This window comes from Scyliorhinus torazame, chromosome 21, assembly GCF_047496885.1.
Source record: "Scyliorhinus torazame isolate Kashiwa2021f chromosome 21, sScyTor2.1, whole genome shotgun sequence".
Classification (NCBI taxonomy): Eukaryota; Metazoa; Chordata; class Chondrichthyes; order Carcharhiniformes; family Scyliorhinidae; genus Scyliorhinus; species Scyliorhinus torazame.
Genome location: NC_092727.1, coordinates 65,388,042 through 65,402,476, shown reverse-complemented (window position 1 = coordinate 65,402,476; position 14,435 = coordinate 65,388,042). Strand labels below are relative to the sequence as shown.

The 14,435-nt window shown below is 52.5% G+C and overlaps 1 protein-coding gene across 4 annotated transcripts in view; it reads left to right on the top strand.

The window, feature by feature from the left end:
- The window catches only part of maptb (microtubule-associated protein tau b), a 300,500-nt gene that overhangs the window by 132,778 nt on the left and 153,287 nt on the right, over nt 1-14,435 (top strand). For all 4 annotated transcript variants that reach the window (XM_072486888.1, XM_072486889.1, XM_072486891.1 and 1 more), the window contains one exon: nt 9,389-10,108. In XM_072486888.1, coding sequence (XP_072342989.1) covers nt 9,389-10,108 — 720 coding nt within the window. The remainder of the gene's footprint in view (nt 1-9,388; nt 10,109-14,435) is intronic.

Here is a 14,435-nt window from a genome sequence, read left to right as displayed (position 1 = left end):
GTCCCAGATGCATCGGGTGGGCAACGGGCAGGACAGGCTGGCAGTTCGCCATCCCAGTCGCCCGGGCCGCAGCCTGGCCCATCTAGGCCAGGACGCCCCAGGAAACGGCCGCCAAAGGGATCCAATGTCAGAGGGCAGGAATCACAGGAGTCCACCTCCAGTTCTGCTGTACCATCTGGGGAACCATGTAGACGCAGTCAAAGGGCCCGTAAGGCCAAACAATTAGTCACTGAGTAACTTGGCACGGGTGCAGGGCACAGATGAGTTTTAGGGGCTAGGGCACGTGCATGAACTCATTTGGTTATTAAAGTCAATGTTACACCTACAGAAGCTGCCTTTGTGCTCTGTCCAAAGCGTGCGGGGGTGTCATGTATGTTGAGCGCAAGTGTGTGTGTGAGGGGTGGTCTTACCTCAGCCCCAGGTGAGTCTGCCCCGTTCCCCCTGGGCCACCATCAACATCCCCCCGGGCAGAGGACGGGACCGTGCGCTGCAGTGTCACAGCCGCATGCAGGGATGGTCCGGGTGGATGGTGGTACTGTGGCCATGGGTCAGACATAGTCCAACGATGTGGAGCCAGGAGCTCACCGCAGGGTGGGTTGTCATCATCCTCCATGGCCTGCAATAGACACGCGTCCACCCGCAACTGTATGAGCCCGGCCCGTTGTGCCGCAAGTGGATCGGCAATGGGGGGGGGGTGGTGTGCATGCGGGTGGGGTGGGTGGGGTTGGGGAGGGGGGGTGAGGGTGCTGGGTGGGTGGATGGGTGGGGGGTGTGGGTGGTCGGCTGTTGCCATGGTGTGCGGTCTGTGGCCATACTACCCGATTCCCACAACCATCTAGTCAGTGAAACGGGCGGCTATCAGTCTGTCCCGTGCCCGCTGGGCCAGCCGGTAACGGTGGACAGCCACCCGCCTGTGCCTACCCCGTCTGCCCTGACTATTGCCCCCATGCCCCTCATCTGGGGAGGACTGCGCCTCTTCCTGCTGCTCCTCCACTCCGCCCTCCACTGCCTGCGGCACATCGCCCCTCTGCTGGGCTATGTTGTGCAGGACGCAGCACACCACAATGATGCGGCCGACCCTATCTGACCGATACTGGAGGGCGCCCCCAGAGAGGTCCAGGCACCTGAAACGCATCTTCAGCACGCCAAAGCACCTCTCTTTCACTCCCCTTGTCGCTACATGGGCATCGTTGTAGCGGTTCTCCACCTCATTGCGTGGCCTCCGTATAGGCGTCATCAGCCACGATCGCAATGGGTAGCCCCTGTCGCCCAGCAACCAGCCCCTCAGCCGGGGATGGCGTCCCTCGTACATGCTGGGGATGGATGACCGCGACAACACGTATGAGTCGTGTACACTGCCTGGGTAACGGGCGCAGACTTGCAGGATCATCATGCGGATGTCGCAGACCACCTGTACGTTCATCGAATAGGCCCCCTTCCTATTGGTGAACATGGCCCTGTTATCTGCAGGTGGCCGCACGGCGACGTGCATCCCATCAATCGCGCCCTGGACCATGGGGAACCCGGCCACGGCAGAGAAGCCCACGGCCCGGGCATCTTGGCTGGCCCGGTCCACGGGGAAGCGGATGTAGCGGTGCGCCATGGCATATGGGGCATCTGTCACTGCCCGAATGCGCTTGTGCACCGATGTCTGCGATATGCCAGACAGGTCCCCACTCGGTGCCTGGAATGACCCCGTTGCATAAAAGTTCAGGGCCACCGTAACCTTGACGGACACGGGGAGAGGGTGTCCCTCGCCAGTGCCACGCGGTGACAGGTGTGCCAGCAGGTGGCAGATGTGTGCCACGGTTTCCCGCCTCATCAAGAGTCTCCTCCTGCATTCCCGGTCCGTGAGGTCCTGGTATGACTGCCTGGGCCGGTAGACACGGGGCGCCCTCAGGTGCCTCCGTTGCCGTGGGGCCGCGACGTCCTCCTCCCCCTCCTCGTCCTGTCGGTCAGGTGTCACTCCAGCCTGGGCGGCTGCTGCCTGCCCCTCTGCGGCAGCCTGCGCCGCCTCTCTGGCACGCTCCTCCTCCTCCTCCTGATCCAAGGCAACATGGACATTAGCGGCTGCCGCCACGGCGGCCAACATCGCTGGATGATCGGAAAACATGACGGCCTGGTTGGGGGGGGGGGAAACGACGACATGTCATCATTGCCCATATCCCCTCCTTCCCCCCAGCCAGGTGGCATGGACCGCATGGGTCCAACTGTTGGAGGCTGGCACCTGGCCAGGTGGACTAACTCACTTGCCCTCGCACCCCCCCTCCCCGGCACGGACCCCCCTCATCCCCCTCCCCGGCACGGGCCCCCCCCCCATCCTCCTCCCCGGCACGGACCCCCCATCCCCCTCCCCGGCACGGACCCCCCATCCCCCTCCCCAGCACGGACCCCCCATCCCCCTCCCCGGCACGGACCCCCCATCCCCCTCCCCGGCACGGACCCCCCATCCCCCTCCCCGGCACGGACCCCAACCTCCTCCCCGGCGCGGACCCCCCATCCCCCTCCCCGGCACGGACCTCCCATCCCCCTCCCCAGCACGGACCCCCTCCCGGCACTCCCCCGGAGCCCATCCCACTCTAACCCCCCCCCGCCGCACACACACACACACACACAACCTGAGACACACCTCTCCTCACGCATTCAGACTGCGGCCACGCCATCGCCTGCCCAGAGCCAACCCCCCAGGCCGTCACTCACCTCCACGCTGGTCGGCGTGAACCTGGAGCACAGGTTCACGCCGATGAAAAGGAGGTTTGATTTACGTCGACGTGAACGGTCATCACGTCGACGGGACTTCGGCCCATCCGGAAGGGAGAATATCGGCAGGCCGAAAATCGTCTGCCTTGCGCAGACCCGTGACATTCTCCGTCGGCAGCGGCGACATTAACGCCCCGCAGACCTTTCTCCCTTCGGAGACTTCGGCAACCGGCGGGGGTGGGATTCACGGCGGCCAACGGCCATTCTCCGACCCCCCAGCGGGTCGGAGAATGACGCCCAAGTTCTGGTATGAAAAGTAAAGTTATTTATATAAATAGTCAGAAAGTAGCTCAAAAAAATAAATATTTCAGGAAGTGTAAAACATTGGCAAGATTGTGCATATATAAAGCCACAATTCAATGTCAAAAATGGATGGTGAAACCTTGTAAGTTCTGTTAGTGGCAGAAAAACTCAGATATGTTTTGAATTTATTTTCACTATTAAAGGTGACCCAGTGGTGGGCATAAATGCTTTAGATATTGACTCCTTGAATGTTAACACTTAAATGTAAAGTGTTGCACAGTGGGGTTAGCATTTCTGCTTCAGAGCATCAGGGACCCGGGTTCGATTCCAAGATTGGGTGACTTGTGTGGAGTTGAGTTTGCACGTTCCTCCCATGTCTGCATCGGTTTCCTCCGGATGCTCCAGTTTCCTCCCACAGTCCAAAGATGTGCAGGTTAGGTGGATTGCCACGGTAAGTTTTCCTATTAGTGTCCAGGGATGTGCAGGTTAAGTGAGGTTATGGAATAGGGCCGAGGAGTGGGCCTAGGTACGGTGCTCTTTCAGAGGGTCGGTGCAGACTCGATGAGCCGAATGACCTCCTTCTGCACTGTGGGGATTCTATGATTTTATGAAATGGCCTTAGATTGGCTTGAGGCACCGCATTCTGATAACCTTTTTTAAATTTCGAGTATTCAATTATTTTTTCCCAATTAAGGGGCAATTTAGCATGGCCAATCCAGCTACCCTGAGCATCTTTTAGGTTGTGGGGGTGAGACCCACGCAAACACGGGGAGAATGTGTGAACTCCACACAGCCAGTGACCCCAGGGCCGGGATCAAATTTGGGACCTTGGCGCCGTGAGGCAGCAGTGCTAACCACTGCGCCACCACTGATTACATTTAACGTCGAACGCTGAAGAAGATCAGAGAGGTATTTTGCGAGCCATTAATTTAGCTGACTTCTCTGACTAACCTCTTCTGCACAGTATTTTCTGTGTTTCTGTCATTAATAGCTCTTTGAGATCTGGGCGAGTTTGAATTGACTGAAGATAGAGTTTGATGCATGAATCTTTGCATGCATGTGCCAAGGCCCATTCATTAGTTTCTTTTTAGGAACTAGGATAGGCCGGTCAGCTCCTTGTGCTTGTTCTGCCATTGTGGTTGATCTGTTTTTTAATTCTATTTACCCAGTTTTGTTCCATATCTTATTGGTCAAGCCCTTTAATTCATGTTTTCAATAGTTTAAAATTACATAATTAAATAGTTACAGATTGAATTTTTAGCTACACTAAAGATTAATGATTCTCAATGATTCATGCTTTGAAATAAAATGGCAACCAGGACTGATATTTTCTTAATTAAAAAGCATTGTTTTACTGACATTTGGAACCCAAATGATTGCCATAGGAAAACAACGTCATAGAATACATAGAACATACAGTGCAGAAGGAGGCCATTCGGCCCATCGAGTCTGCACCGACCCACCCAAGCCCTCACTTCCACCCTATCCCGGTAACCCAATAACCCCTCCCAACTTTTTTGGGCACTAATGGGCAATTTATCATTGCCAATCCACCTAACCTGCACGTCTTTGGACTGTGAGAGGAAACCGGAGCACCGGAGGAAACCCACGCAGACACGGGGAGAACGTGCAGACTCCGCACAGACAGTGACCCAGCAGGGAATCGAACCTGGGACCCTGGCGCTATGAAGCCACAGTGCAAGCCACTTGTGCTACCATGCTGCCCATTTTATATTTTGGTAATATTGAGATAATAATCGGCCAACACACTTTCTAAAGAGCTCCTGCACCTCAAATCTTTCCACTACGCCACTGCTGGTGGTGGGGGCAAGGACAGATAGAGAGCAAGTGTGAGGGAATGGAGGAGAACAGAGTGTGCAAGGGGTGGAGAGGAAGAGAGAGTGTGCGAGGGGTGGAGAGGAATAGTGTGTGTGCGAGGAATGGAGAGGAATAGAGTGTGTGTGCGAGGGGTGGAGCGGAATAGAGTGTGAGCGAGGGTTGGAGAGGAATAGAGAGTGTGCGAGGGGTGGAGAGGAATAGAGCGTGTGCACGGGGTGGAGAGGAATAGAGTGTCTGTGCGCGGGGTGGAGAGGAATAGAGAGTGTGCGAGGGGTGGAGAGGAATAGAGTGTGTGCAAGGGGTGGAGAGGAAGAGAGAGTGTGCGAGGGGTGGAGAGGAATAGTGTGTGTGCGAGGAATGGAGAGGAATAGAGAGTGTGCGAGGGGTGGAGCGGAATAGAGTGTGAGCGAGGGTTGGAGAGGAATAGAGAGTGTGCGAGGGGTGGAGAGGAATAGAGTGTGTGCACGGGGTGGAGAGGAATAGAGTGTGTGTGCGCGGGGTGGAGAGGAATAGAGAGTGTGCGAGGGGTGGAGAGGAATAGAGAGTGTGCGAGGGGTGGAGAGGAATAGAGTGTGTGCGCGGGGTGGAGAGGAATAGAGTGTGCGTGCGCGGGGTGGAGAGGAATAGAGAGTGTGCGAGGGGTGGAGAGGAATAGAGCGTGTGCGAGGGGTGGGGAGGAATAGCGAGTGTGCGAGGGGTGGAGAGGAATAGAGAGTGTGCGAGGGGTGGAGAGGAATAGAGAGTGTGCGAGGGGTGGAGAGGAGTAGAGAGTGTGCGAGGGGTGGAGAGGAATAGAGAGTGTGCGAGGGGTGGAGAGGAGTAGAGAGTGTGCGAGGGGTGGAGAGGAATAGAGAGTGTGCAAGGGGTGGAGAGGAGTAGAGAGTGTGCGAGGGGTGGAGAGGAGTAGAGAGTGTGCGAGGGGTGGAGAGGAATAGAGAGTGTGCGAGGGGTGGAGAGGAGTAGAGAGTGTGCGAGGGGTGGAGAGGAATAGAGAGTGTGCGAGGGGTGGAGAGGAATAGAGTGTGTGCGAGGGGTGGAGAGGGATAGAGAGTGTGCGAGGGGTGGAGAGGAATAGAGAGTGTGCGAGGGGTGGAGAGGAATAGAGAGTGTGCGAGGGGTGGAGAGGAGTAGAGAGTGTGCGAGGGGTGGAGAGGAGTAGAGAGTGTGCGAGGGGTGGAGAGGAATAGAGAGTGTGCGAGGGGTGGAGAGGAGTAGAGAGTGTGCGAGGGGTGGAGAGGAATAGAGAGTGTGCGAGGGGTGGAGAGGAATAGAGTGTGTGCGAGGGGTGGAGAGGGATAGAGAGTGTGCGAGGGGTGGAGAGGAATAGAGAGTGTGCGAGGGGTGGAGAGGAGTAGAGAGTGTGCGAGGGGTGGAGAGGAATAGAGAGTGTGCGAGGGGTGGAGAGGAATAGAGTGTGTGCGAGGGGTGGAGAGGAATAGAGTGTGTGCGAGGGGTGGAGAGGAATAGAGAGTGTGCGAAGGGTGGAGAGGAATAGAGAGTGTGCGCGGGGTGGAGAGAAGTAGAGAGTGTGCGTGGGGTGGAGAGGAATAGAGTGTGTGCGAGGGGTGGAGAGGAATAGAGAGTGTGCGAGGGGTGGAGAGGAATAGAGAGTGTGCAAGGGGTGGAGAGGAATAGAGTGTGTGCGAGGGGTGGAGAGGAATAGAGAGTGTGCGAGGGGTGGAGAGGAATAGAGTGTGTGCGAGGGGTGGAGAGGAATAGAGAGTGTGCGAGGGGTGGAGAGGAATAGAGACTGAGCGAGGGGTGGAAAGGAATAGAGAGTGTGCGAGGGGTGGAGAGGAATAGAGAGTGTGCGAGGGGTGGAGAGTAATAGAGTGTGTGTGCGAGGGGTGGAGAGGAATAGAGAGTGTGCGAGGGGTGGAGAGGAATAGAGAGTGTGTGAGGGGTGGAGAGGAATAGAGAGTGTGCGAGGGGTGGAGAGGAATAGAGAGTGTGCGAGGGGTGGAGAGGAATAGAGTGTGTGCGAGGGGTGGAGAGGAATAGAGAGTGTGTGAGGGGTGGAGAGGAATAGAGTGTGTGCGAGGGGTGGAGAGGAATAGAGAGTGTGCGAGGGGTGGAGAGGAATAGAGAGTGAGCGAGGGGTGGAGAGAAATAGAGAGTGTGCGAGGCGTGGAGAGGAATAGAGAGTGTGCGAGGGGTGGAGAGGAATAGAGTGTGTGTGCGAGGGGTGGAGAGGAATAGAGAGTGTGCGAGGGGTGGAGAGGAATAGAGAGTGTGCGAGGGGTGGAGAGGAATAGAGAGTGTGTGAGGGGTGGAGAGGAATAGAGAGTGTGCGAGGGGTGGAGAGGAGTAGAGTGTGTGCGAGGGGTGGAGAGGAGTAGAGAGTGTGCGAGGGGTGGAGAGGAATAGAGAGTGTGCGAGGGGTGGAGAGGAATAGAGAGTGCGAGGGGTGGAGAGGAATAGAGAGTGTGCGAGGAGTGGAGAGAAGGAAAGAGTGCATGAGGGTTGGTGAGAAAGAGAGAGTGTGTGCAAGGGCTGGAGAGGGAGAGAGTGTGTGCGGGGAGTGGAGAGGAGGAAAGAGTGCTTGAGGGTTGGAGAGGAAAATGTGATAAACCATGTTATTGCATTGTATGGCATTGTATTGTAATTGTACATGCCTGGGCTGGTCCAGGCTGGCTCCGCCTGTGGCTCCTCCCCTCGGGTTTCTGTATAAAGGTGGCAAGTCTCCACCTCCGACCCAGTTCGGGTCCAGAGGCAGGAGGCTTGCTGTTTAGTGTATTAAAGTCTCAGTTACGTTCATCACTCGCCGTGTAATATTGATGGTGTATCAGAAGAGAGAGTGTGTGCAAGGGCTGGAGAGGAAGAGACTGTGTGCGAGGGCTGGAGAGGAGAAAAGCATGCATGAGGATTGAAGAGGAAGAGAGAGTGTGTGAGGAGTGGGGAAGAGGGAGAGTGTGCGAGAGGTGAGGGAAGAGAGAGAATGTGTGAGGAGTGGAGAGGAAGGGAGTGTGTGTAAGGGGTGAAGGAACAGAGGGTGTGTACGAGGGAAGAGAGAGTGTAGGCAAGGGGTGGAGGGAAGAGAGGGTATCTGCAATAAGTGGGCCTCAGGGTGGGCGCGGTCCCCAAAACTGATGCTGAGCACAGGACCCCACAAAGTGTAAATCCACCTCTGCTGTGTTGGGTTTGCAATGGGTCTGGAGGACAGGGCGCTCAGGAAGAACAAGAACGGTGAGTTCAAAGAAACAACATTTGCGTGATGTCTGCCCGAATAACTGATGGTGTATTTCCCAACCTCAGAATGATTCCAAACCCACTGAGCAGACATGTCCTCAGCATTCACTTTTTGTGTTTAGACAATGTGATCCAAAGCCAGGTTTAATTGTTACCTGACATCTGCACAGACATTCCCCAGAGATGGTAAATGTTTAAAACAATAAGGTCAAACTTAAGGAAATAACGCAAAGTGCTACAGGGCTTAGGTGAAAATGAAACTTTAATACACATTAAATCACACAGGCTAGCTCACTATCCATTAGGCTGGAGCTAGTTTACTGAACTAACTGAAGCCATTAAGAATAAACAGTGCTGTAGCTCACAGCCCAGGGCAAGTGGATGTGGTCCAGATCAACCTCCTTAATGAAAGGGAGTTCCCAAACTGATCCAAAGCTGATTGAAATTCAGGCAACGTGTGAGCATTTTCATTAAAGGTTAGGACTGCACAAATCGCCTCTCTGTGGGTAAATTTCCTTGCGCATGGGCTGAAGTTTCTTCATTCAAACCAGCCCTCATACTGCCAGATCAGTCAGCTAATAAACATAGTGTCACTCACTCACACCCTCAGGTCACACCACCTCAATTGGGATCCACGTCTGGAGGAGGAGTGTCTGAGGAGGTTCCTGAGGGCTGTTGGGGGGGAGTGGTGTCTGAGGGGGAACATTGTAGGAGGAGTAGTGCTGGGGAGAGGGGGTAATGGGGTACTAAGGTGTCTTGGGGCGGGGTTACTTGGCGGGGTGGGGTGACTGGGAGGTGGGTTATTGGGGAGAAAGTCGTGACTGGGGAGAGGGGTGTCTGGGGGGAGCAGCTGTTTCTATGGAAACAATTGTTTGCCAAGCTCTAAATCACTCAATGTATTGTTTGTTCTCACAACTCAATGTGTTTATTGTCTGCCCATTTGATAACCCATTGACTCCATTCTATGTATTATTGACCTTTGCACTTTGACGACACATTATTCCAAAGGCTGGTTGGTAAGGGGCCTGGGAACTGCCTGCAGTCCTCGGCCTAGTCTCAAGGTGGTGAACAAGGAGCCTGAGGGCTGCCATGTCTATCGATTTTCCTTCCTCCTTTTGGGAAGATGCTGATTATTTCTCGGAGCTGCTGACATGTTCTCCCAGTCCTTCCAACAGGAAGAGGATGCACAGCTCGCAAGAATCGGGAAGGAGCTGGATGGAATGATAAAGAGGCAACTGATTGCACAGCCACACATTGTTCTTTTTTATTTTGGGATGGGGATGCTTTCCTCCCCTGTATCAGAATTTCACCAGATATTTTCTCCATTAAATTGCGGCCTTTACTTGTCTAACCACAGCCGGTGTTGAGGTTCAGCACAGCCACAAGCAACAGAGTATCATCGAGCAGATGGAGGCTGAGATAGGCCCGAATGAGCAAGCTAGTCCAATTCTGCAGGAACCACCTGTACCCTTGAGCACTGTATGGACTGAGGAGGTTGTGGCTATAACCCCTTCAGTCACTGAGGAGGCACTGCTTACTTTGGACAGTCCACAGGCATTAGAAGTTGTTGTGCCTGGGCTGGAAGTTGCAAGCTTTGGATTTGAAGAGAGACAAGTCAATGAGGAAACAGAACATCTTGATATGGATCACAAAGTTCTACTGATCTCAGAGCAACCTATGGACCAGGAACTGACTGAGACTAAGGAACGGGAAATGGGAGAACTTTCTCCTGAGGCCATTGGATCATTGCGCCTGGTTACTGGAGATGACGCAAGGGAATCAACAGAAGGGACCTTGACAGAAGGAAGTGTTCAAGAGGCTGAGTCTGAGCTGGAAGCTACTGCAGACCCAAAACCAAGCGAAGAAAATGAGTGTGTAGAGGACCTGGGCGATACTGAATTCAGAGAATCACATGAGGAAGCCCAGCTTACAGGTGCCGAACGTGAAGCAGTAAAGCAGGTGGCAGAGGCTGAAGTCCATCAGCCACAGGCAGCCACTCAGGGGAGTCCTGAGCAACCCCAAACACTGGCATTTCAGAGAGGTGACTTTGAACGTCTGCCGGTGCCAGCCCTGAAAGGTTTGTCGCTTCCTTTCTGTCCTCTCAGCACCTTCTCCCCATCCCGCTCTATCGACATGTCCCTCTGCCTCTTGCTCTCTCTTCCTGCTGCCTGGATTTCCCAAAACCGGAACTGTTGCCTCGCACTCTCACTTTTGGCTTCGAACTCCAGTTGCTTTCTTCTACAGGCCTCCTCTGCTGCATGGTGTCGCATTGCATGTGTGACTGTCACATCCTGTGTCCTTCACCTGTTTTCTCTGTGTCTCCTTCTCACAGTGACACCCAAAACACATCTTGTACTTTTGTTATATTCTCTGTCGCAGCTTAGATCTGTTATGCATGAAGAACTGTGATTACTCAACAAACAGCGGGGGAAAGGGAACTAGATATTGAGAGCACGGGTGTCAGTCCCAGGAATGTGCTGGAGGCCGAGATTCAAGCGAGTCCCTGCCATTTTGAGAATGCCCTCTTTAACAATTCAGGACCCCACTGAACCAGAGCCTCGGAGGCAGTGAGGTGCTGTGACTGATGGCAGCTTCCACTGTCGCTGCGGCACAAAATCAGACCACTCCCTTTCCTCAGGGAGACAATACCCCGGGAGAGGAGAATAGAGTAGGGGTGGAGTTAGCTGAACAGGAGTAATGCAGCAGATTGGAGCAGGCATAGGGTGATAGTCGCCATGTAGGGGAGCCAGGGATAAGCAGTGGGAAGCTGAGGCTGTGTCAAGGCTTGAATTCTGCTGTTAATTGATGACAAGAACTGGTTGAAATCCTGACTAACTAACAAACGTTTCCATAAGGAGGTGGAAAGAAATTGCCTTTTTATCTGATTGGCAATTGGTTTACACTAGAGATTCTGGTAGCAAACTCAGAACAACTGCAACCAGTAGAACTCAGGAGAGGCAATAGCTGGTCACACAGTCACTTCTCACTCAGAACCATGCAGATACACACCTATCAGAGAACAAGCTAACTCTGTTCTGCACCCATAGACTCAGACCCTGCAGGACCTGGTCATCTAATCATATAGATGATTGATTGTCCTCACTGTGCATATACCAGACAATGGTATTGAATATAAAGTGTCAGTATGAGCACAGCAGTGGGATTCTCTAACTCACAGAGACTCTGCCAGAGACCTGTCCCTGCTCAAATCCTTTCTCCCCAAATCACGCTTGCTTCTATAATTCTCATAGACCCTGTTATTCTCCCCACAGCCCACATACCTCAAACCTATGAATCCCTCCCGACTGAGGATCAGTCAGGCCTCATTTTGCACTATCACCTCAGTTGGCACGACAATTATACTTGGTGCAAATCCTCTATTAGAATAAAGAACAACATAGCCCTTTGGCCCTCCGATCCTGCGCCAATCACGCTGCCTGTCTAAACTAAAACCTTCTGCACTTCTGGAGTCTATATCCCTCAATTCCCATCCTATTCATGTATTGTCAAGATGCCTCTTAAATGCTGCTATCGTATCTGCTTCCACCACCTCCTCTGGCAGCGTGTTCCAGACACTCACCACTATCTGTGTAAAACACTTGCCTTGCACATCTACTCTAAACTTTCTCCCTCGTACCGTAAACCTATGTCCCCTAATAATTGACTTTTCCACCCTGGGAAAAAGTGTCTGACTATCCACTCTGTCCATGCCACTCAGAATCTTGTAAACCTCTATCAGGTCGCCCCTCCATCGTTCCAGTGAAAACAATTTGAGTTTGTCCAACCGCTTCTCATGGCAAATACCCTACAGACCAGGCAACATCCTGGTAAACCTCTTCTCTGTGTCCTCTCCATAGCATCCACATGGTAGTGTGGCAACCAGAATTGTGCACATTATTCTAAATGTGGCCTAACTAAGGTTCTACGCAGCTGCAGCATATCTCGCCAATTTTTATACTCAGTGCCCCGGCCGATGAAGGCAAGCATGCCGTATGCCTTCTTGACTACCTTATCCACTGGTGTTACCACTTTCAGTGATCTGTGGACCTGTACACCCAGATCCCTCTGCCAGTCAATACTCCTATGGGTTCTGTCATTCAATGTATAATTCCCACCTGTATTAATTCGACCTTCCAAAATGCATTACCTCACATTTGTCCAGATTAAACTCTGTCCATTTCTCCACCCAAGTCTCCAACTGATCTATATCCTGCTGTATCCTCTGACCATCCTCTTCACTATCCTCAACTCCACCAATCTTAGTATCTTACTAATCAGACTAGATACAGTTTCCTCCAAATCAGTTCTTTTCCTATGAACAACAAAGGTCCCGGCACTGATCCCTGAGGAACAACACTAGTCACAGCCTTCCATTCAGAAAAGCACCCTTCCACCACTGCCCTCTGCCTTCCTAGCCAGTTCTGTATCCAACTTGCCAGCTCATCCCTGATCCCGTGAGACTTCACCTTTTGTACCAGTCTGCCATGGGTACCTTTTCAAAGGCCTGACTGAAGTCCACGTAGATAATATCCACTGCCCTACCTTCATCAATCATTTCTGTCACTTCCTCAAAAAACCCGATCAAGTTAATGAGACAAGACCTCCGCTTCACAAAACCATGCTGCCTATTACTAATAAGTCCAGTTGTTTCACAGAGGCTACAATATACACAGGGGTGACAATATACACGGGGGCTACAATATACACAGGGACTACAAAATACACACGGGCTACAATATGCACGGGCTGCAATATATACAAGGACGACAATAGACACGGGGACTACAATATACACAGGGGCTGCAATATATACAAGGATGACAATATACACGGGGACTACAATATACACAAGGACTACAATATGCACGGGCTGCAATATATACAAGGACGATAATATACACAGGGGCGACAATATACACAGGGGAGCAACACAGAGACATAAGAACAGGAGGTGGCCATATCATCCCTTGAGCTTATTCAACCAAGCAATGAAGAGCGAGATCGAATAACCTTGTCAGAAATTGGGGCGATTTGAAAATGGTGTCCTGATCTCTTACTGCACTGAGAAGCTGAGCTGAACTCGTCAGTACAGGACATAGGAGGTAAATGTGGCTTTGGCAGCACGGTTCACACCGATGCCAAAAAAGCAACAGAACCCCATTTCATAGCAGGATCGTTCTCGGCGCTGCAGTCAAAAGAACAAAGAACAATACAGCACAGGAACAGGCCCTTCGGCCCTCCAAGCCTGCGCCGATCGCGTGTCCTATCTAGACCAACCGCCTGTATCCTTCTGTACCCCATCTGTTCATCCAGATAAGTCTTAAAGGTCGCTAACGTATCTGCCTCAACCACCTCACTTGGCAGTGCATTCCAGGCCACCACCACCCTCTGTGTAAACAAAACTTCCCCCGCACATCTCCATTGAACCTTCCCCCCTCACCTTAAACTTGTGCCCCCTTGTAATTGTCATTTCCGCCCTGGGAAAAAGCCTCCAACTGTTCACCCTATTTATACCCTTAATAATTTTCTAAACTTCTATCAGGTCGCCCCTCAGCCTCCTTCTCTCTAGGGAGAACAATCCCAGTTTATTCAATCTCTCCTCACAGCTAATACCCTCCATACCAGGCAATATCCTGGTAAACCTTTTCTGTACCCTCTCCAAAGCCTCCATGTCCTTGTAGTGCGGTGACTAGAATTGGGCACAGTATTCCAAATGTGGCCTAATCAACTATAATTGTAACATAATTTTGAGCTTTTATATGCGATACCCCGCCCTATGAAGGCAAGAATGCCATTTGCTTTTTTTACCACTATTTCCACCTGTGCTGCCACTTTTAAGGATCTGTGGACCTGCACGCCCAGATCTCTCTGTGTCTCTATGCTCCTGATGGTTCTGCCATTTACTTGATAGCTCCCACCTGAATTGGATCGACCAAAATGCATCACCTCGCATTTGTCTGGGTTAAATTCCATCTGCCATTTCTCTGCCCAATTTTGCAGCCTATCTATATCCTGCTGTATTCTCTGACAATCTTCATCACTATCCGCAACTCCTGCAATCTTAGTATCATCCTCAAACTTGCTAATCAGACCCGTGACGTTTTCTTCCCAAGTCATTTATATATATTACAAAGAGCAGAGGTCCCAGGACTGATCCCTGCGGAACACCACTAGTTACAGACCTCCATTCGGAAAATCACCTTTCCACTGTTACCCTCTGTCTTCTATGGCCAAGCCAGTTCTGGATGCACGCAGCTAGTTCACCCATGACCCCATGTGATCTAGTCTTTTGCACCAGCCTGCCATGAGGGACATGGGGCGTCATTCTCCGCCGGCGGGAGTCTCCTTATGCCGGTGCCCGGGGGTTTCCCGAGGGCGTGGGGCTGCCCCACAATGGGAAACCC